Here is a 20,639-nt window from a genome sequence, read left to right as displayed (position 1 = left end):
TTTAGCTAAGGAACCAAGCAAGCCACTTCGTCAGTTAAAAGTATGTCATTTGTTTCAATTTATACTTCACATTTCGCTGGTAGAGAGTCAATTTGACTAAACTTCTAAGTTAAATTGGATTAGTTTAATTCAATATTTTAAAATCGAAATTTAGATATTCAAATACTATAAGTTGTAATTTTTCTCATGTTAATATGATAAAAAAAAAATTTAAAATATTGGTCAAACTTTATACAATTTGACTATTGTTTACCCTCAAAATCGGATAACAATTAAATTTATAAGTGGTTTTAAAGTTACACGGATTAATTTGATACAAAGAGATAAATTAAGTCAAATTTGAACAAACAAAGATAAAATGGATTCAAACCATACAAGAAGGATAATTTCAGCTTTAATGAAGTATTCGCCCTCGATTCGGGCTCACTATGGCCAACACTGATAAACAAGAGAAAGAGCTAATAACAGAGAAAATAATAATATATTGCTTTGGAATGCGTGTTACAGTGTGTCCTTTTAATAAAAATCATCTCCTTTATATAGTATGAGAGTTTCATCCCTAATACAATTCTAAAAAAGGTAAAAATCTTCTTTTTTGTTAATCACTAATCTGCTGCCGATATGGGCCGAGATTCGCGCCGTGATATCCAGTCGGGCGCTGATATCATGGCCCTTCGTTAGTCGTGTGCAACCGTTTGGTAAGGCTTTTTCGAGGTCTTGGAGCTTGAACCGAATCCGGGGGCGTGGTCTCGATCGATGGCTCCGGTGGTAAGCGATCTATTCGGGCCTTAGCATGAGAGGTATATCCGGACGGTCCAGGACATAACGACCCTCTGTTGGACATGCTTGATTGCCCGACAATGTTCTTCGGAGTCGTTCAAGGCTAGGACCGATTCCGAACCATGACTCGAAGAGACTCTTGCCCCACTTTCGGCCCCCTATCATCATGTCTCGAGCTTGGCTTATTTTGTCGGAGACCGGGGTATACCATGAACCCAATTTTAACCGTATACAGATAGTCCTTTCGTTTTTTTGAGAGTAAATAACGAGAAACGACATGAGCTTCTGATTCTTACTTTGACATATCGCGGCAGAAACGACAAAACATCTTAAACGTCTCGTCAGTCATGTCATAACGGCAGTAAATGCATGTCAGCCGCCGGTCGGCCATCCCTGGACGTGAAACGTCGCCGAACTCCTATAAATACCCTCTCTCTCTTATCCATTTTTCACTTTGCACTAAATCTTCTACCCTCGTACCTTCAGGACTTTAATATTCTCTAGCGTTTTTACCCCCGTTACCCAAGGTTCTTCAGTACTTTGCGAAAACTTTTACTCATCTTCTACCCAAGTCAACAAGTGTGATCTTTCAATTTTCACTCTTTCCCCATCTTTTCCAAGCTTTACCTTCCATAACAATGGCAAAAACCTCTAAATTTGTTCCTCATAAGGATGCTCCTTCTTCCTCGCGACCGTCCCAAATACGATCGTTGATGAACTGGCGAAAGAGCCCCCCTTGAAGATGTTCATTCCCGGTGGTTGTTCGGTCACCGACGACTTTAAGGTTGAGAAGTCTTCTTCTATACAGGGTCGGTGTGAGGAGGCCTCGAGATACATCTGCTCAATTACTGAAGAGGTCCTCCCCACGGTCCGGAAAGATTGCAACTGGGCCGACAAAGGCATCGTGGTCCCAACCCCGAAGAGGCCATTACCACCCATGTCGAGGGATATCTAAGTGTTTACACTTATCCCTTTACATTGGGCCTGGTAGACCCGGTCATTTTAGACTTCAGCAAGAGGTACAACGTGTGCCTAGGCCAGATTCATCCATCACTGTGGAGGATCGTGATCCTCCTCCGATTTTTTGTGAACAAAATCGATGGGTGCTCGTTCACCATCGATCATCTACTGCGCTTATACAGTCCCCGAATCTTCCGGGGGAGACTGATAAAGCTGGTACGCCAGGCCAGCAAAGCCCCGTTCTCGAGCATTGACGAGGATCGGGATCGGGATTGGCAAGGACATTTTGTTCGAGTGAGGACCGCCGACCTGGTACCTGCCGAGTGGAGGCCATTCCCCGAAAGGTGGAATGCATCACGTAAGTATTCCCTTTAAGCATCGATTTTATGACTTATCTTCCTTTTTCTTATCGGTGCTTGTTATGTTGTAGCCCTTGCTCGGGTTCCGAATGCTATCTCTCGACTAAAGGAGTGGGTTGAGGGCATCGTATCACAGATGCCCTATTCCGAGCGCTCATGTCACAAACTTTTAAAAGGCTGTTAGGAGGCCCGTTCCCATGGTAAGGTCCTTTTCCCAAACAAGTCCTAATGAATCTTTTTCTTCTAACATCGCGTCCTCATCTCCTTTACTTTCCTTTGCAGGTTTGCCTAAGAACGTCGAGCTTAGTCCTTCGGTTGGGGACGAGGACTTGCCCATTGAGTGTCCTACTCCAGGGCAAGCCAGAGAGAATAAGAGGAGGAGGGCTTCGAGTTCCCTGAGCTAGGAGAAAAAGAAACAAGGAGAAGGCTGGTGCGCAAGCCAAAGGAAAACACCAGCTCCCCAGTACCAACTACGAACTTGATTTATCGGCTTAGGGACAAGCCCAAGGAAGAAGAGCCTTTTGTTTTTGTGAACCGCGAGCCGTCCCCTCTCGAAGAGCAGGAGGCCATCGAAATAGCGACCCGTGAGGCCGATCTGCATCAGGTCAGGGATGCTGATAAGGAGGCTGGTCTGCCTCAGGCCAGGGAGGTCGATGAAGAGGCCGGGGTTGAGGCTTTCCGGGATGCGGGCAGTGTCCCGAAGGAGGCACTTGGCATGATAGACATCACCGAGTCACCCTCGTTTACCGAGTCAATGTATAACGAGGCCCAAACTGTGAAAGAGCGACTCAATAAGGGGGCCCACGAAGCGGATGATCCCCTCCATTGTTTTTTTGATGGCATGGATTCCACCACCACGGAGGACGTCACCGGGTTTGGTGACTTAGAGGTACCGAGAAAAAGTCCATCCTCGGGGGAAGGTGGGCCTAACTCGATCCCGAGACTGGTCAACCGGTTCCCTACCCTGAGTGCGGATCCTGGTCGAAAGCGGTCAATTATCATCACCATTCCAGAGGATGCCCGATTTCTTTCTGCCCCTGTAGGGATAGCCAGTTACCTCGGGTGCCTGGTGACTGAGGAAGACCAGGCCCAAATGAACGAGGTAGACTCGACATGCCTGTTCAATGAAGCACAATAGGTGCTGAACCGGGTAACTCTTGATAATCCCTGATGATTCTAATTTTTCTTCTAATATTTGAACTAATTTTTTGATAATTCTAATATCTTTCCTCGTATTTGCAGGCCTCGGTGCTCCACCATGAGACCTTTCTCTAGTATCGAGACGAGTTGAGCCAACTCGAGGCCGAAGCCAAAGAGCTTGCTGAGAAAAGAAACATGTATAAACATCTCAGCGAGCAACGCAAGGGTGAAATCAAGAGCCTCCGAGCCGAGTTGGATGTGGCTCAGAAGGAACATGTCGATTTGTTGGAACAGGTAAAAAAATTTGACGTTAGTGATAATGAGCTAGGCACGGTGTCTAACGGTCAAAATCTACAGGTCCAGCTTGGGTTGTGCATGGATCGGGTCGGATTTAGCACATTTCGGATCGGATTTTCGGATTTCGGATTCTAAAAAATGCAATCCGAATCCGATCCGAATTAATATCAGATTGGATTGGATTTTAAAGTTTGGATCAGATCGGATTTTGGAATTTCGGATCGGATTATTATGCCTCAAAGTTGCAAACTCATATTTATATTTTCTTTGTAAAAGAAGCAGTACAGTAAGAAAAATTCATGTTTATACAATTATGAGAGTAATATGGTGCCAATAGAGCTAAATCCATCAATTGTAAAGGTAATAACTTGGAGAAAAATATAAAGAAAGTACTAATTATCCGAATTAAAGTTTAGAATTTATACATGCCCTAATAATTTCAGATTTTGGATCGGATCGGATCAGATCGTATTAACATTATACCAATCTGAATCTGATCCGAAATTTTAATAAATACAATCCGAAATCCTATCCAATCCAAAATCCAAAATTGATCGGATCTGTTCGGATTTCGAATATCCGATACAAATGAACAGCCCTAGGTCCAGCAAAAGGTAGATCGGGTTGATCAGCTCTGGGCTGAGATGGAAAAATTCAATGCCATGGTCGAGTAGTGGAAGGGCAAGATGGACCGGTTGGCTTCTGAAAAGAAAACAGCCCGGGAGAAATTGGCATCGGCAGAGTCCCAACTTCAATCAATGAAGGAGAAGGCAGAGGCACGATCCCAGAAAATTGGGGAGCTCCAATCTCAACTGAGCTCGTCTGTTGCCGGTCGGGAAACCCTCACCAAGGAGTTTAAAGTAGCCAAGTTAGTGGTTGAAATAAAGGCCGGTGCCGATGAGATGGTGGCCCAGTATAAAGCCGGTGCTGAGATTGCTCAGGAGCGCCTAAAGGCCATAGTCGATCATGCAAAGTGCCAGTCCCGGAGGGAGGCTCTCGAAGAGGTTCATGTCTGGGGATTCGATTTATCGGTCGAGCTTGAAAACAGCAGGTGATAACTCTTTGACTCCAGGGATGTCCCCATCTCGGCTATAGATCTAATCATCTTTATCTGACTGCTTGATAAGAGGCTCGAGGCCGAGGACAAGAAGTTGGCGTACCCCGAGGATGAGGAAGATTCCGAGGGTTCGGACGGGTCCGAGGACGGGGAGGATTCCGATGGCCCCGATGATGAAGCGGGATCTGGTGAGGATTAGGCTTCTTATGTGCCTTGTAATATTTTGCTTTTGTACCTCTGTATTTTGTTGAGGCCGTTTGGCCTTTGTAAAAATTTGCATATATAGGCCGTTTGGCCGTTTTTTTGTTGAGGCCGTTTGGCCGTTTGGCAATTTGGCCGTTTGGCCGTTTGGCAATTTTCAAGCTTGATTCGTTTATGATTGCAAAGATTTCGAATTCCTTAGCATGTAATAATTAGGTCTTATTCGGAGGTTAGAATATTGTTCGTTTTCGATACTATTTTGCTTAAGGCTGGTGGGGGGCTCGGTATGACCAGAAGCTTTTCCCAAAATGTTCACTTAGGATTTTTTATAATTTTACCGAGGGTAATCTTCTAACCGGTTTAGAAATTTTGAAGGCCTTATGTTTTGGTTAAGGATCTCGGACATCTCTGAGCCGTTCTAGGATAGACGTAGCCTTTTAAGTTCGGGTATTGCCCAATGGGCTCGTTACCCGGAGTTATCCTGTCACGACCCGAAATTCCCACCTTCGGACCGTGATGGCGCCTAACATTTCACTTGCTAGGCAAGCCAACGTTAGAATAATATTAACCAATTTTTAAATAATTTTTAAATTATTAATAATCAAAGAAACAAATACGGAAGCAAAGTTTGAAATATAGTGAACAATCCATAAAAATAACCGTGTCTAAATACCATCCCAGAATTGGTGTCACAAGTACACGAGCTTCTAGAATAATACAAATAAAGGTCTAAATAATATGAAGCTGTCTGGAAATAAACACACAGCTAAAGTAAAATAGACGGGGACTTCAGAACTGCGGATGCCATGCAGTTATACCTCAAGTCTCCTCCGAGTAGCTGAAATCCGAGCAAGTCTATGGCACACCGCTGGGACCAACTCTGAAATCTGCACAAGAAGTGCAGAGTGTAGTATCAGTACAACCGACCCCATGTGCTGGTAAGTGCTGAGCCTAACCTCGACGAAGTAGTGACGAGGCTAAGGCGGTTCACTTACATTAACATGTACGCAATATTAGTAACAACAGCAATAATAGAAATAAATCAGGTAACTCATTTATAATGATTGAAGCCAACTCAGCAGTCATAACCAATTATCATTTTCATCAATTCTGTTGCAGCGTGCAACCCGCTCTCACAATATATTCACATTCAATTCAGTTGCAGCGTGCAACCCGCTCTCACAATATATTCATTTTAATCAAGTCTGTCATATATTTATTTCAATCAAGTGTATATATATATATAGACTTTTAAATAAGTGTGTTGCGGCGTGCAATCCGATCCCCCAATATTGACTTTTAAATAAGTTTATTGTAACGTGAAATCCGATCCCCCAATATTAATTTTTAAATAAGTCTTTTGCGGCATGCAATCCGATCCCCCAATATTGACTTTTAAATAAGTCTATAGCGGCGTGCAATCCGATCCTCCAATATTGGTATATTTACTTTCATTTTCGTTGCGGCGTGCAACCCGTTCCCCCAATATATATAACTTTAAACATCTCATAATGTAAATAAAAATTACTCCAATAAATACCACGTCCAATGAGAAACTATTAAGCATCAAGGCACACAATAATTATAATTTATTTATGAACAAACAATGGCAATAACAATTTATTTTGAAAATCAGGGAGAAAATAGACAGTTTAATATTTAATATGCCAAATGTCAAGTAGCAATTAGTGCACATAATTCAAATAAGCATGTAGCAATTATTACAGAAATTTAAGAATTAATATTTGGCAAAGAATAGGAGAGAAACAATTATTATAACTATTAATTTATGGTTTAAAATAATTTATGGTTTTTCAAGAAAGCATGAAAACAATAAATTTCATGACGTATAGACACTCGTCATCTCGCCTATACGTCGTTCGCATGCATTTCACATAACAAATAATTTAAGGGTTCTATTCCCTCAAGTCAAAGTTAATCATGACACTTACCTCGCTTTGCAAATTCCAATCAATTACTCGACCACAGCTTTTCCTTTTAAATTTGTCTCCAAAAGCTTCAAATCTATTCATAAACAATTCGATATACTCAATACGAATTATAGGAATTAATTCCATATGAATTTATAAATTTTCCGAATAAAAATCCAAAATTCATTAAAATATTCGATAGTGAAACCCACATCTCAAATCTCAGAAAAACTTACGAAATCCGAACACCCATTCCGAGACGAGTCCAACCATGCAAAAATTATCCAATTCCGATGTCAAATGGACCTTCAAATCTTAAATTTTCGTTTTTGAAAGATTTTATAAAAATCTGGTTTTTCTTCCATAAATTCACGGATTCATGATATAAATGAGTATGAAATCATGAAATATAATCAATATAGGATAAAGAACACTTACTCCCAATATTTTTCCGTAAAAATCGCCCAAAAATCGCCTTACCCGAGCTCAAAAATAGAAAAGGGTTGAAAATGGGACGAATCCCATTTTCGAGAACTTAAGTTCTGTTTTCGGGACTTTTACCCTTCGCGAACGCGGTCAGTGCCTCGCGTTCGCGAAGCACAAATTTGTGTTGTCCCATTTTATACTTCGCGAATGCGAGGGCTACTTCGCGAATGTGAAGCTTGCCTAGCTTGGCCTTCGCGAACGTGAGATGCCCTTCGCGAACACGAAGGTAATTATCCTGGCCAACCTCTTTTCCTTCGCGAACGCGAGGCTTCGATCACGAACACGAACCTTTGAACCTCAAGCCTTCGTGAACGCAGTCACTCTGTCGCGAACGCGAAGCACAAAACATGCCAGCCCCAATTTGCTTTCCGCATTTGCGAGAGCACCTTCGCGAACGCGAAGAAGAACACACCATAAGCCTGAAGTCTCCTGAAAACCAGATTTTTAAAGTTCGAAAATGGTCCGTTAACCACCTGAAACCAACCCGAACCCTCGGGGCTCCAAACCAAACATGCACCTAGGGGTGTTCATAAAAACCCAAAAAATCGAACCAAACCGACCAAAAAAACCGATTTTTTTAGGTTTGGTTTGGTTTTGGTTTTAAATTTTAAAAACCGATCAAATTTGATTTGGTTTTGGTTTTAATAAAAAAAAAACCGAACCAAACCGACTATAAAAGTAGATATTTAAATTTATTATTACACCTATATATATGTATATTTTTATATAAAGTTTCTAAAATTTTATGGTACATATTAGTCATTTGTCTTTTTAGTCTAGTTCTTTGCTATTATAATAATCTAATTCTTTGTCTTCTAGTTTGATTGGTAGTTTTTTTTAATTAAGTACAAAAATTTATTTTATGTTAAAAATAATTGATTTTTAATTGAGTACTTAAGTTATTCATCACTATTTGAATCAATTATCATCAATATATCTTGGTAAATAATAGATTTCTCTAAGAGCAATTGGTTTGATAGCGTTACGTTGAAAATGTACTCGCCGGAATATGCGTTTGGTAGTGTATGTCTCATATTTAAGAAAAAACCGACAAATAACCGAAAAAACTAAAAATTCGACAAAAACCGAATCGATAAAAAACCAACTTAATTGGTTTTGTTTGGTTCCAATGTTTGAAAAACCGACTTACTTGGTTTGGTTTATTTTTAGGAAAAAACAGACCCAAACCGAACCATGAACACCCCTACATCATACGAACTTGCTCGCGTGATCAAATCGCCAAAATAACACCAAGAACTACGAATCGTACACCAAATCAAAGGAAATTTTCAAGAAAACATTAAAACTTATATTTTTACAACCGGACGTCCGAATCACGTCAAATCAACTCCGATTCTCACCAAATTCGGCAGACAAGTCATAAATATTATAGTGGACCTATACCGGGCTCTGAAATCAAAATACGGACCCGAGGTCAATATATCCAACATCAGAAATTTCTTAGAAATCATTAAGCTTTCAAGCTTTTAATTTTTCATCAAAATTCCATATCTCGAGCTAGGGACCTCGAAATTCGATTCCGGGCATATGCCCAAGTTCCAAATCATGATAAGGACCTACATGAATTGTCAAAACACTGATCTGTGTCCGTTTTCTTAAAATATTGACTAAAGTCAACTCAGTTGAGTTTTTTAAAGCCCTATTTAACATTTTAATCTATTTTTCACATAAAAACTTTTCGGAAAATTGTAAGGACTGCGCACGCAAGTCAAAGAATGATAAATGGTTCTTTTTGAGGTCTTAGAACATAGAATTACTTATTAAAGTTAAAGATGACATTTTGGGTCATCACATATCCGGGCTTGCCCAGGACGATAGTTTCGAATGGGGATGGACGTGGCCTTTAGAGTTCGAGCACTGCCTAATAAGCTTTGTGCCTCCAGGCTTCGATACCCCGGGTGGCCTGAGCCTGTCTTGGATGATGGTCCCCGAGTGAGGGTGACCTTTTGGATCCGGACAGAGATTTTCCTTGGGCTCAATATCTTTAGGGGACCGAATGTAGAAATCTTTAAGGGACAAAATATTTATCCGCAAGGAGATACTTTCTTTCATTTCTATACAAGGTTGCAAATGTGTACATGCTTCGTGTCAGAGCTCGGGTAGTGTATGTGGGAACGATTCATTTGACCGTTTGGCCTTTACAAAATATCCTATCCACCGAGCCTAGGTAGTTCGAGCATAAAGTCTCTCTCCTTGCCAAAATTATTATCCGAGGATGATGGCCCCCAGTATCGGAGGCCGATCATATAGGGGCCTCGGATACTGATGATGTGGTCCTTGATTCCGGTCTTCGGTTCTAAGTTAGCACAATCCACTGTTGCCTCATTAAAAACCTTGCCGGAAAATCCATTTAGGACAAAATCGGTCTAAGGAAAAAAGAGTGCAATGCGTGCTTTCCGTCCTAATAGTCGTATTGTCCCTTGATCATTACCTGCAAGTGTTAGTCTAATATGTAAAGAAACAGATGAATTGCGTCGTATCTCAACAGTAGTATCATTTTAAGTGGGCCATGTTCCAGTTGTTTGGTAGTCGTTCACCGTTCATTGCTTCGAGTTTGTATGATCCTTTGCCGGTGATCTCGATAATTTGATATGCGCCTTCCCAAATTCAGCCCCAACTTCCCCTCATTTGAGTTCCAGGTACCCAACGTCACCTTCCTTAACACCAAGTCCCCGATACCGAAGTGTTGAAGGTTGGATCTTTGGCTCTTTGATTGTAATACCTTTTAATTCATTGTTTTTGGGCGGCCATCCGGACGAAGGAGGCCATCCAAATGAGGGCGGCCTCACGCCTTTCATCTAGCAGTTCCAGGCTTGTACTCATGGCCTCATCGTTTGACTCTTCGGTCGCATATTGGAACCTAAGACTTGGTTTACCTACTTTAACCGGTATTAGAGCTTCGGTGTCGTAAACCAACGAGAATGGGGTAGCCCCGGTACTAGACTTCGAGGTCATACGGTATGCCCATAGGACTTCGGGAAACATTTCTTTCCATTTTCCTTTGGCGTCGGTCAATCTCTTTTTGAGGTTTTGGAGTATGGTTTTGTTGGTGGACTCTGCTTGCTCGTTCCCACTAGGGTGGTAGGGTGTTTATAGGATCCTTTTGAGCATATGATCTTCGAGGAACTTGCTTACTTTGCTGCCGATGAACTGTTTTCCATTGTCGCACACCCGGCATTTTGAACCGGCATATTATGTGGTCCCAAATAAAATCGATGACTTCCTTCTCCCTAACTTTATCATACGCCTGGGCTTCCACCCACTTAGAAAAATAGTCAGTCATAAATAATACTATAAATTGAGCCTTACCGGGTGCCCATGGAAGGGGGCCGACGATGTCCATCACCCATTTCATGAACGACCAGGGTGACAAGACTGAATGCAACAGCTCATTGGGCTGATGAATCATCAGAGCATGCCTTTGACATTCATCGCATTTTCGTACGAACTCCTTCGCGTCCCTTTTCATGTCGATCCAGTAGCAGCTGGCTCTGATTATTTTTCGAACTAATGATTCGGCGCCTGAGTGATTTCCGTAGGTGCCTTCATAGACCTCCCTCAGAACATACTCGGTATCTCCCGGTCCTAGACATATTAAGAGTGGGCCATCGAATGTTCTTCTGAACAGGGTATCATCTCCGGACAAGCTGAATCGGGTCGCCTTCGTACGCAGAGCCCTCGATTCTTTAGGATCTGAGGGTGGTTTTTTGGTCTCATATACTCTATATAAGTGATTCTCCAGTCCCAAGTTAGGCTTGTTGAGTTTATCTCGGCGTAACCTTCTTCTACTATCGATCTTATAAGTTGCACAACCGCCCCCGAGTTGAATTCATCATCATCGACGGACGATCCCAAATTAGCAAGGCCATCGGCCTCACTTTTTTGATCCCGAGGTACATGTTGTAGAGTCCACTCCTTGAACCGATGTAGCGTTACCTGGAGCTTATTCGGGTATCTTTGCATTTGTTCCTCTCTGACCTCGAACGTCCTATTAACTTGGTTCACCACTAGGAGGAAGTCGCACTTAGCTTCGATCACCTCTGCCCCCAAGCTTTTGGCTAGTTCGAGACCTGCAATCATGGCCTCATATTCGGCCTCGTTGTTAGTCAATTTTACAGTCCTAATAGATTGTCTAACTACATTGCATGTTGTGGCTTCAATACAATGCCAAGTCCGGCACCTTTTTGCTTTCGAGGCATCATCCGTAAAGAGGGTCCAGATTCCCGAAGAGGTCCCCCGAGTTTAACAACAACTCTCTTTCCACCTCGGTTATTAGGGTCGGTGTAAAGTCGGCCACAAAGTCTGCCAAAATTTGAGATTTAATGGCGGTTTGGGGCCGATATTCGATATTGTACCCGTTGATCTCTATGGCCCATTTGTCAATTGTCCCGAGAGCTTGGGTTTATGCATTACATTCCTCAATGGGTAAGTAGTTACAACACATATGGGGTGACATTGAAAGTACGATTTCAGCTTCCTAGAGGCGCTTAGCAAAGCGAGCGCTAGTTTTTCTAGGTGAGGGTATCTAGTTTTGGCCTCGACTAGAGTCTCACTAACATAATAGATTGGAAATTGCGTACCTTCCTCTTCCCGGACCAGGACTCCACTTACCGCTATCTCGGATACTGCTAAGTACAGGTATAGTTGTTCGTCTGTCTTCAGGGTATGAAGCAGAGGTGGGCTCGAGAGATACCGCTTGAGTTCCTCCAAGGCTCGTTGGCACTCCGGGGTCCATGAGAAATTATTCTTTATCCTCAACTGTGAGAAGAATCAGTGGCTCTTGTCGGAGGACCTCGAGGTGAATCGGCCCAGGGCGGCTATGCGTTCGATTAACCTTTGAACGGCCTTGACGTTGTCCACAACAGTGATATCTTCGATGGCCTTGATCTTATTGGTATTAATCTCGATTCCCCGATTGGATACCATGAACCTAAGGAATTTCTCGGACCCGACTCCGAATGCAACTTTCTCCGGGCTCAGCTTCATATTGTACTTCTTCAATATGCTGAAGATTTCCTGCAAATGATTCAAATGGTCCTCTGCTCGTAGGGACTTAACCAACATATCGTCAATGTAAACCTCCATTGATTTTCATATTTGTTCTTTGAATATATGATTTACTAGGCATTGGTAAGTGGCACCGGTATTTTTTAGTTCGAATGGCATCACGTTATAGCAGTAGGTGTCGTACTTAGTGATGAAGGAAGTTTTTTCCTGATCGCCCGGGTCCATCCGAATTTGGTTGTACCCAGAATAAGCATCGAGAAAACTGAGGATCTCGTGGCCGGTCGTTGCATCGATCATGCGATCGATATTAGGCAAAGGGAAAGAGTCCTTGGGACACGCTTTATTCAAGTCTTTATAGTCTACACATATTCTTAATTTGTTTCCCTTTTTAGGGACTACTACGTTTGCTAACTAGTCCGGGTACTTAACATCCAGGATGGACCCTATTTTAAGGAGTTTAGATACCTCGTCCTTGATGAATGCATGCTTGACCTCGGATCGGAGTCTCCTCTTATACTTGACCTGGTGGAACTTCGGATCCAGGATTAGCTTGTGAGTGGTTATTTCCGTGGGATCCCTGTCATATCAAGGTGGGACCAAGCGAAATAATCTATGTTAGCTATAAGGAATTGAATGAGTTTTTTCCTGAGCTCGGGACTCAACCCCGTGCCCAGGTATACCTTTTGATCGGGCAACTGCTAGATCAACACGACTTGCTCCAGTCCCTCGACTGTCAATTTCGTAGCATAAGAATCATCGAGGGCTATAAAAGACCTGGGAGCCTTGTAATCGCGGTCTTCATCGGTCCCCTTCTTCTCCGGTTAGGTCGGGGCCGGTGTAGGTAATTACTATTTGGCTTCTTGCTTGGCGGTCGAACCCAGACCTTTTGTCGTTATAAGTGCGGATACCGGGACCACCTCATCGACCGCGAACATTTCCTTTGCAGCCAGTTATTTTCCATAAATTGTTTTTATCCCTCCTGGAATTGGGAACTTCATCACTTGGTGCAGAGTCGAGGGTATCGCCCTCATGTTGTGGATCCATGGCCTTCCGAACAGAGCATTGTACCTCATGTCTCCTTAGATTACAAAGAACTTGGCTTCCTGAATGGTCCCAGCGATGTTCACTGGTAATGTTATCTGCCCTTTGATGGTCTAACATGCCATGTTGAATCCGTTCAGAACTCGAACTGCAGGCACGATCTGATCTCTTAGACCAAGTTGTTCCACGACCCTCGATCTGATGATATTGGCCGAGCCACCTAGATCAATTAACATACGCTTAACTCGAGATTTATTTATGAGTACAGATATTACCAGTGCATCATTGTGGGGCTACACGATCCCTTCAGTGTCCTCATCGTTGAAAGACAAGGTTCCATCTGGCACGTAATACCGAGTCTATTTTTCCCTTGTGATGGATACTTTGGTGCGCTTCAGCATCAGCCCCTGGGAACATCGACCCCGCCGATGATCATGTTAGTGATGTGCTAAGGTTCCTCCTGCTCGATCTGTTTATTAGAATCTCTATTCCTGAAATGATTCTTGGCTCGATCGCTCAGGAACTCTCGGAGATGTCCGTTATTGAATAACCGGGCTACTTCCTCTCTTAATTGTCGGCAGTCTTCCGTTCTGTGGCCGTGAGTGCCATGATATTTGCACATTAGGTTAGGATCCCTTTGGGATGGATCGGGCTATAAAGGTCGAGGCCACTTGGTGTCTCTGATGCGTCCGATGTCGGTTATGATAGCAGCAGCATCGACGTTGAAGTTGTACTCTGATAACCTTGGTGTTTCCATAGGACCGATGGGCCTGTCAAAACCGTTTTTGCTCATGAGTCCCCAGTTATTTTGACTCTGATCTCTTCTCCTTTCATTTCTCACAGGGTTTCGTCCAGATCCGTTACTCCTAGGATCACCGATATATGGCTAATATCGGTCCCTACTTGGCCTTGGTTCACGATCAATGTCTCTTTTGGGTCTGTCACTGGCTCAGATAGGATAAACATACCCGGAAGGGGCCATGAGCTGATCATCTTCGACTCTAATTTTTGACTAATATCGGTTATGCACATCGGCCTAAGTTACGACCGGATATTCTACCAGATTTTGCTTCAACTGCTGTGAATCCAACGAGCTTCGAGTATTGAGTCCTTGGGTGAAGGCCTGAACGGCCCAATCATCCGCGACTGGAGGCAGGAGTATCCGTTCCATCTGAAATCGGGACACGAATTCTCTGAGTATCTCATTATCCCTCTGTTTCACTTTGAAAAGGTCTGACTTCCTAGTCTCGACCTTGATAGCCCCGGCATGTGCTTTTACGAAGGAATCTGCAAGCATAGCAAATGAGTCAATAGAGTTAGGAGGTAGGTTGTGATACCATATCATAGCTCCTTTTGACAAGGTCTCTCTGAATTATTTTAGCAAGGCAGAATCGATCTCATCATCTTTTAATTCATTCCCCTTGATGGCACACATGTATGAGGTCACATGTTCATTTGGGTCAGTTGTCCCATTGTACTTAGGAATTTCAGGCATGCGAAACTTTTTAGGGATCGGCTTCAGGGTTGCGCTCGGAGGGAAGGGTTTCTGAACAAACTTCTTGAAGTCTAGGCCTTTCAATATCGGTGGCGCTCCAGGGATTTGGTCGACCCTGGAGATGTAAGTCTCCATCTTTTTGTCGTTGGCTTCAATTTTCTTTTCTCCCGTTTCCACCCGTTTTTTCAATTCCTCGATCATCTTTATTATTTAGGGGTTGGTTCTGGGTTCAACTTCATTTGGCCTATCTGCGGCTGGTTCATTTCTGCGAGTATTTTTCCAGGATGATTCGGGCTCGACTCTACTGGGAGCGCGATTTTGGTTCTGCAGTTGGGCTATCGCTGCATGCTGAGCTTGCAGCATTTCGAAGATCACCCGCAAGCTGATCCCATCTCCATCATCGTCACGAGCATTTTGAGCTACCGACTGCACTCCCCCCGCGGATGCTGTTCTCAGGATCGGTGGGCAAATTTGTTTTGATGGCCACATGTGAGCTGGCGTCGATCAGGTTTGCGACCAGAATTCCGTTGGGATCGGTGGGGGGCACCTCATTACCGGGCGCTATTTTGTTGTTCTCGCCATGGTGGCCAAACTCAGCATCCGTGTTTAGAGGGATAGATTGGGAGTTTGACATTTTAACGCAAACCTGAAATCAAAGGCACTTTAAAGAACAAGTATGAAATAGGCTGTGTTACGAAAATTTGTATCAAATTGCCGCTATTATCTTTAGCCCCACGGTGGGCGCCAAACTATTTACCCTCAAAATCGAATTACAATTAAATTTATAAGTGGTGTTAAAGATACGCGAATTAATTTGATACAAAGCGATAAATTAAGTCAAATTTGAACAAACAAAGATAAAATGGATTCAAACCATACAAGGAGGATAGTTTTAGCTTTAATGAAGTATTCGCCCTCGATCCGGGCTCACTATGGCCAGCACTAATGAATAAGAGAAAGAGCTAATAACAGAGAAAATAATAATATGTTGCTTTGAAATGCGTGTTACAGTATGTCCTTTCAATAAAAATCATCTCCTTTATATAGTAGGAGAGTTTCATCCCTAGTACAATTCTAAAAAAGGTAAAAATCTTCTTTTTCGTTAATCACTAATCTGTTGCCAATACGAGGCGAGATCCGCGCCGTGATATCCAGTCGGGCGCTGATATCACGGCCCTTCGTTAGTCGTTTGCAACCGTTTGGTAAGGCTTTCCAAGGTTTTGGAGCTTGAACCGAATGTGGGCGGCATGGTCTCGATGGCTCAGGTGGTAAGCGATATGTTCGGGCCTTAGCACGAGAGGTATATCCGGTCGGTCTAGGACATAACAGTCCTCCGTTTGACGTGCTTGATTATCTGACAATGTTCTTCGAAGTCGTTCAAGGCTAGGACCGATTCCGAACCATGACTCGAAGAGACTCTTGCCCCGATTTCGGCCCCCTGTCATCATGTCTCGAGCTTGACTTATTTTGTCGAAGATCGGGGTGTACCATGAGTTCGATTTTAACCGTATACAACTATCGATAAGCGAAATGTCTAATTTGAAAGGGAGGTAGGGAGGGAGTACTCCACTCCTACTCATTTTGCAATGACTGTTGTAACGGCAAACATAGAAGGGACCACTTTTCAGAAATATATTACGGCTAATGTTTGTAATAATTTGGCTAGATTGGTAACATTGACGCTTTGTATAGTAGTAATTTGCATGGTAGTATTTTGCCATCCAATGGCTTGTGTTTTGGCCAAGGATGTGGCTATTCTACGAATGATGTAAAGCCACATTAAGTACTTAATGAAAATATATGACGTGTAAACTAGAAATATAGAAATTGTTATAACATAGAGCCAAAAAAAATAATAACAAGAAGTTAAATAGAATTACCTGTAATTATTATTTAAGTGATTTGATTATGTAATATTATCAGTATTGTACGCTCAAAATGTATATAATTTAGAAATAAAACAAAAAATAGTGAAACGAATAAAGGAAGAAACATGTTCAATTATATTGCAATTGAGATATCGAATACCAATTTACGTAGTATCTCCTATTCTTGAAAGTTTTCCTTACGTAGTATTTCAATTAATTTATTTCCTAAGAACACGAAATGTTTGCCAAAAAGTAAGATGGAAACAAATTAACAACTAATTGGTTAGATCAATTATACAATCGTCATCGATTTAATATTATGAATCACAAATTGGCTTAATCTCCATTGATTAGAATGTCAAAACTTGATTTGAAAATTTTAAACTACCTTCTAAATTTTCCTTAATAAATATTTTAATATCATACCTACTTTTCTTTGGTAGCCTTTTAATTTAATTTCTATCATAACCTATTAATCCTAGCAGCCACAAATTACCTTACTAAAAATGACCCTTTGACGAATGATGACTGCGCAACGATGTCAAAACTAAATTTGACTTTGAAAAAGTATATCAGTATAGGACAAATAAAAGTAAGTTACATTTCTTTTAAAGATTAAAATGATTTTGGTTCCTTTCGGACATTTTATATACAACTTCACAAATATTTTGAAAAGTATAGACAAAATAGTTATTTGGGAAGTCAATAATCCTTTTTAACTATGATTCCTTTTTTTTCAGTTTTTTTAGAATAATTTTACGACTTATAGTATTCCCTCAGATCCAAAAGAATGACGAGAATATCAATTTATTAGCTTTTTCCTCTATGGAACTTATATGTTTAAACTATGTAAAGACGTAAAAACAAAAATTGTTATGATTTTATTTAAAAATTCTTAAACAAATAAAATTATTTGACAATAAGAAATAAAGATAATAGTATAATTTTCTAACTAGTTGATTAAACTTTTTATGTAATTTACATTGTAATTTCTTTTTTTGAAAAATTTAAGGAATGGTTGTTGGATAATTTATACTGGAAATTAAATTCATTGATCTGTATTCTAAACTTTGTCAGTTTCTTTTAGAACAGATAAAGTATTAATTTAAAAAAAAAAAGAAGTTACTACTTTTTTTATGGTTGAATTAAAAAAGAAGTTACGAAAGTTAAGAAGGCAAAAGGAAAATAAAGGTTAGAGGAAATCCTATTATTTAGGCTTTCACAAATAACCAAACTGACAAATCTTTGATTTCCCTCTAATATCTCCTAATTTTAAACACCCAAAAAAAAAAAACTGACCATTTCTTTTTCCTTTCCGTTGCTATCCATAATCCTAAAATACTGAATCCAAAAAACACACACAAAAAACTCCTTCAATTCAAAACCTCCAAATTAGGAATGGAATTAAATTTAATTGTAATTTCTAATCATTCATTCATTTTGTTACAAAACTTCTGACCCGATAGTTTAGTCACAAAATCTGCATGTAAAAGGTTACCAGTTATAAATTTTCCCTTCAATGCTTCCCCTCCTTTACTTCCTGCAACTTTTCAGTTTTTCAGTTTCCATAATTTTGAATCAACAAAATTATTTCTATACTATAAATACAGAACAGAACAGAAGAAAGAGACCCCACCATCTTCTGTTTATTTTTCTTCTTATATTTATTTATGTATTCAATACATAAGTCATAGGTCTGGCGTACCCTAAACCAAGAAACATGTCACAAATATTGTCATAGGTTTTGCCAACGGATTATATAGAATCCTCTCCTCTGCTTTTGGAACAAATCAAGTTCTTATTCTGAACCACAAGTCCACAGCCCAACTTGTTTCCTTCTTCTTTTGGTTGATTTTTTTTGGCTAGAAAAAAAAAAGGGCAGTTCTTGTTTTTGGTTGTGCACGTTTTACAAATATGGCCATTCAAGCGCAGTTGTATTCGGATAATCTTGGGTTTCCTTTGGTAAGTTCACAGGATTTAATGGAGAATAATGCTTGTGGATTTAACCAGTTTTATTTTAATCCTCAACAGCAACAACAACAACAATTTCTACAAATCCAACAGCAGCAGCAGTTTCAAATTCTGAACCAGAAAAATAATCACATTTTGATGAACTTCAGTACAACTGGCCATAACACAAATTCTAACCAAACAGTGTTGTTTCCTCAAAGCCTAGCCTGCCAATTAGAGAAACAGAGGCTTGAGATTGATCAGTTCATCAATTTACAGGTTATTCTTGTAACTTTTACTATTTTCTCCTTCCATTTTATATATATGACATTCTGTTCTTTTTAGTATATTTCAAAAAGAATTACACATTTATATATTTTAGAACTCAATTTTTGTTTCTACACCCATATAAATGTTTTTAAGACCTCAAGCTCTAAGGGTAGTATTTTTGATAAGCAGCAAAAATTTCTCTCTCTATTTTTAACTTCGTTTTCGGTGAAACACCGCATAATAAAATGCAATGAATAAATTAATAAATTTCAATTAATTTGTGCGTATACTATTTCAGACTTGTGAGATTATATTAGATTTGTTGTCGTTATGTCCATATGCAGCATCTAATATTTTTTTTTTTTTTTTGATAAACAGAAGGAGAGTCTGAGATTGGCTTTGCAGGAACAAAGAAAGCAACAACTAACATTAATATTGAGAAACTACGAAACAAAGGCTCAGCTTTTACTAAAACAAAAGGACGAAGAAATTACAAAGGCAATGAACAAGTCAAAGGAGCTACAAGATTTCGTTAAAAGAATAGAAATAGAGAATCAAACATGGCAAAGCATAGCCAAAGAAAACGAAGCCATTGTCCTATCTTTAAACGACACAATTGAACAGCTAAGAGAAAGTGCATGTGTTTTATCAACCAATGGAGGTGCAGTAGGAGATGCACAGTCTTGTTGTGATGTACAACAAATGGAGCATAACGTACAAGCATCACAACAACTGAGTCTTGAGACAGGAAATGAGGAACAACAAACGAGGAAAATGATGTGCAAAAGCTGCAATTGTAGGAAATCGTGTATTGTTTTCTTGCCTTGTAGGCACCTTTCTTCTTGCAAAAATTGTGACCCTTTTCTACATTCATGTCCTGTCTGTAGAATTGAGAAGAAAGCAAGCATTGAAGCTTTGATTTGATCTTCTCTTATTAAAATGACTAGTGTTTCTTGTTTCCAAGAAGAAAAAAATTGAAGTCACATTTCATCAGAAGAGGGTAAGGGAACAATAAGTTGGTAGAAAAGGGGTAGGATGTTATTTTGATTTTTAGGTTCGCTATTTTGATATTCTTTAGTCACGCAGAAAAGTTATTCTATATTTCATTGATTTCTTTGATAATCTTGTATTTTCTGTTCACTTACTAGGGAATTCATCTTAAAAAAAAATTTACTCTTTTTTTCTATAACAACAACACAACTCGGTGCACAAATAATTTTGTATTCACGCAAGTTTCGAAAAGGACCGCATCTTAAGAGTGTTGTGTAGGGAAAAAAGAGTATTGTGTGGTAGAATAGTCATTCTAAATTCATTTATCTTTTTTACAATCTTGTATTTTCTGCTCACTTATTAGGGGGATTCATCTACTTTTGTATTTGTTTTTTTATTTTAATTTTTATAACCATCTAGCATTTAGCATCTTGACTCGATTAATTCAGATTCAAAACACATTAAAGGGAGTTTCATTCCTAGACTCTGACCAAACTCTAATTAAAGATGGTGTTGTACGTTTTTTTTTTAAATATACCACCGAACTTAACAAAACAATTAACATGTGCCATTGGGGACGTTAGAGGGTTAGTATGTGAAGGAGGGTTTCGATAATATCACGTGGCAAAATTTGGTAATAATTAGAGATAAGATGAGGTTCTGTTAGCGGGTAATGGCACATATAGTCCAAATTCGAAACGGTGACGGTATATTTAAAATCAACTCTTAATGAGCGACATATGTTTAATATTTTTTTCGCACCACTTTAATTGATTTTTTGTTTTT

At 40.4% G+C, this 20,639-nt stretch overlaps 1 protein-coding gene across 1 annotated transcript; it reads left to right on the top strand.

The window, feature by feature from the left end:
* Positions 1-18,406: 18,406 nt before the first annotated feature.
* Positions 18,407-19,977, top strand: LOC107793036 (putative BOI-related E3 ubiquitin-protein ligase 3). Its single transcript, XM_016615316.2, has 2 exons — positions 18,407-18,872; positions 19,242-19,977. Exons 1-2 carry the CDS (start codon positions 18,558-18,560, stop codon positions 19,785-19,787), a joined length of 861 nt encoding a protein of 286 aa, XP_016470802.1. The 5' UTR covers positions 18,407-18,557; the 3' UTR covers positions 19,788-19,977.
* The last annotated feature ends 662 nt before the right edge of the window (positions 19,978-20,639 follow it).

Source organism: Nicotiana tabacum, chromosome 24, assembly GCF_000715075.1.
Source record: "Nicotiana tabacum cultivar K326 chromosome 24, ASM71507v2, whole genome shotgun sequence".
NCBI classification, from domain to species: Eukaryota; Viridiplantae; Streptophyta; class Magnoliopsida; order Solanales; family Solanaceae; genus Nicotiana; species Nicotiana tabacum.
Note: the sequence above shows the minus strand (reverse complement) of the source record. Positions and strands in the feature narration are given on the sequence as shown.

Coding starts and splice junctions, on each gene's coding strand:
- LOC107793036 (XM_016615316.2), top strand. CDS start 18,558: ATGGCCATTCAAGCGCAGTTGTATTCGGATAATCTTGGGTTTCCTTTG. Junction 18,873..19,241: donor ATCAGTTCATCAATTTACAG/GTTATTCTTGTA, acceptor TTTGATAAACAG/AAGGAGAGTCTGAGATTGGC.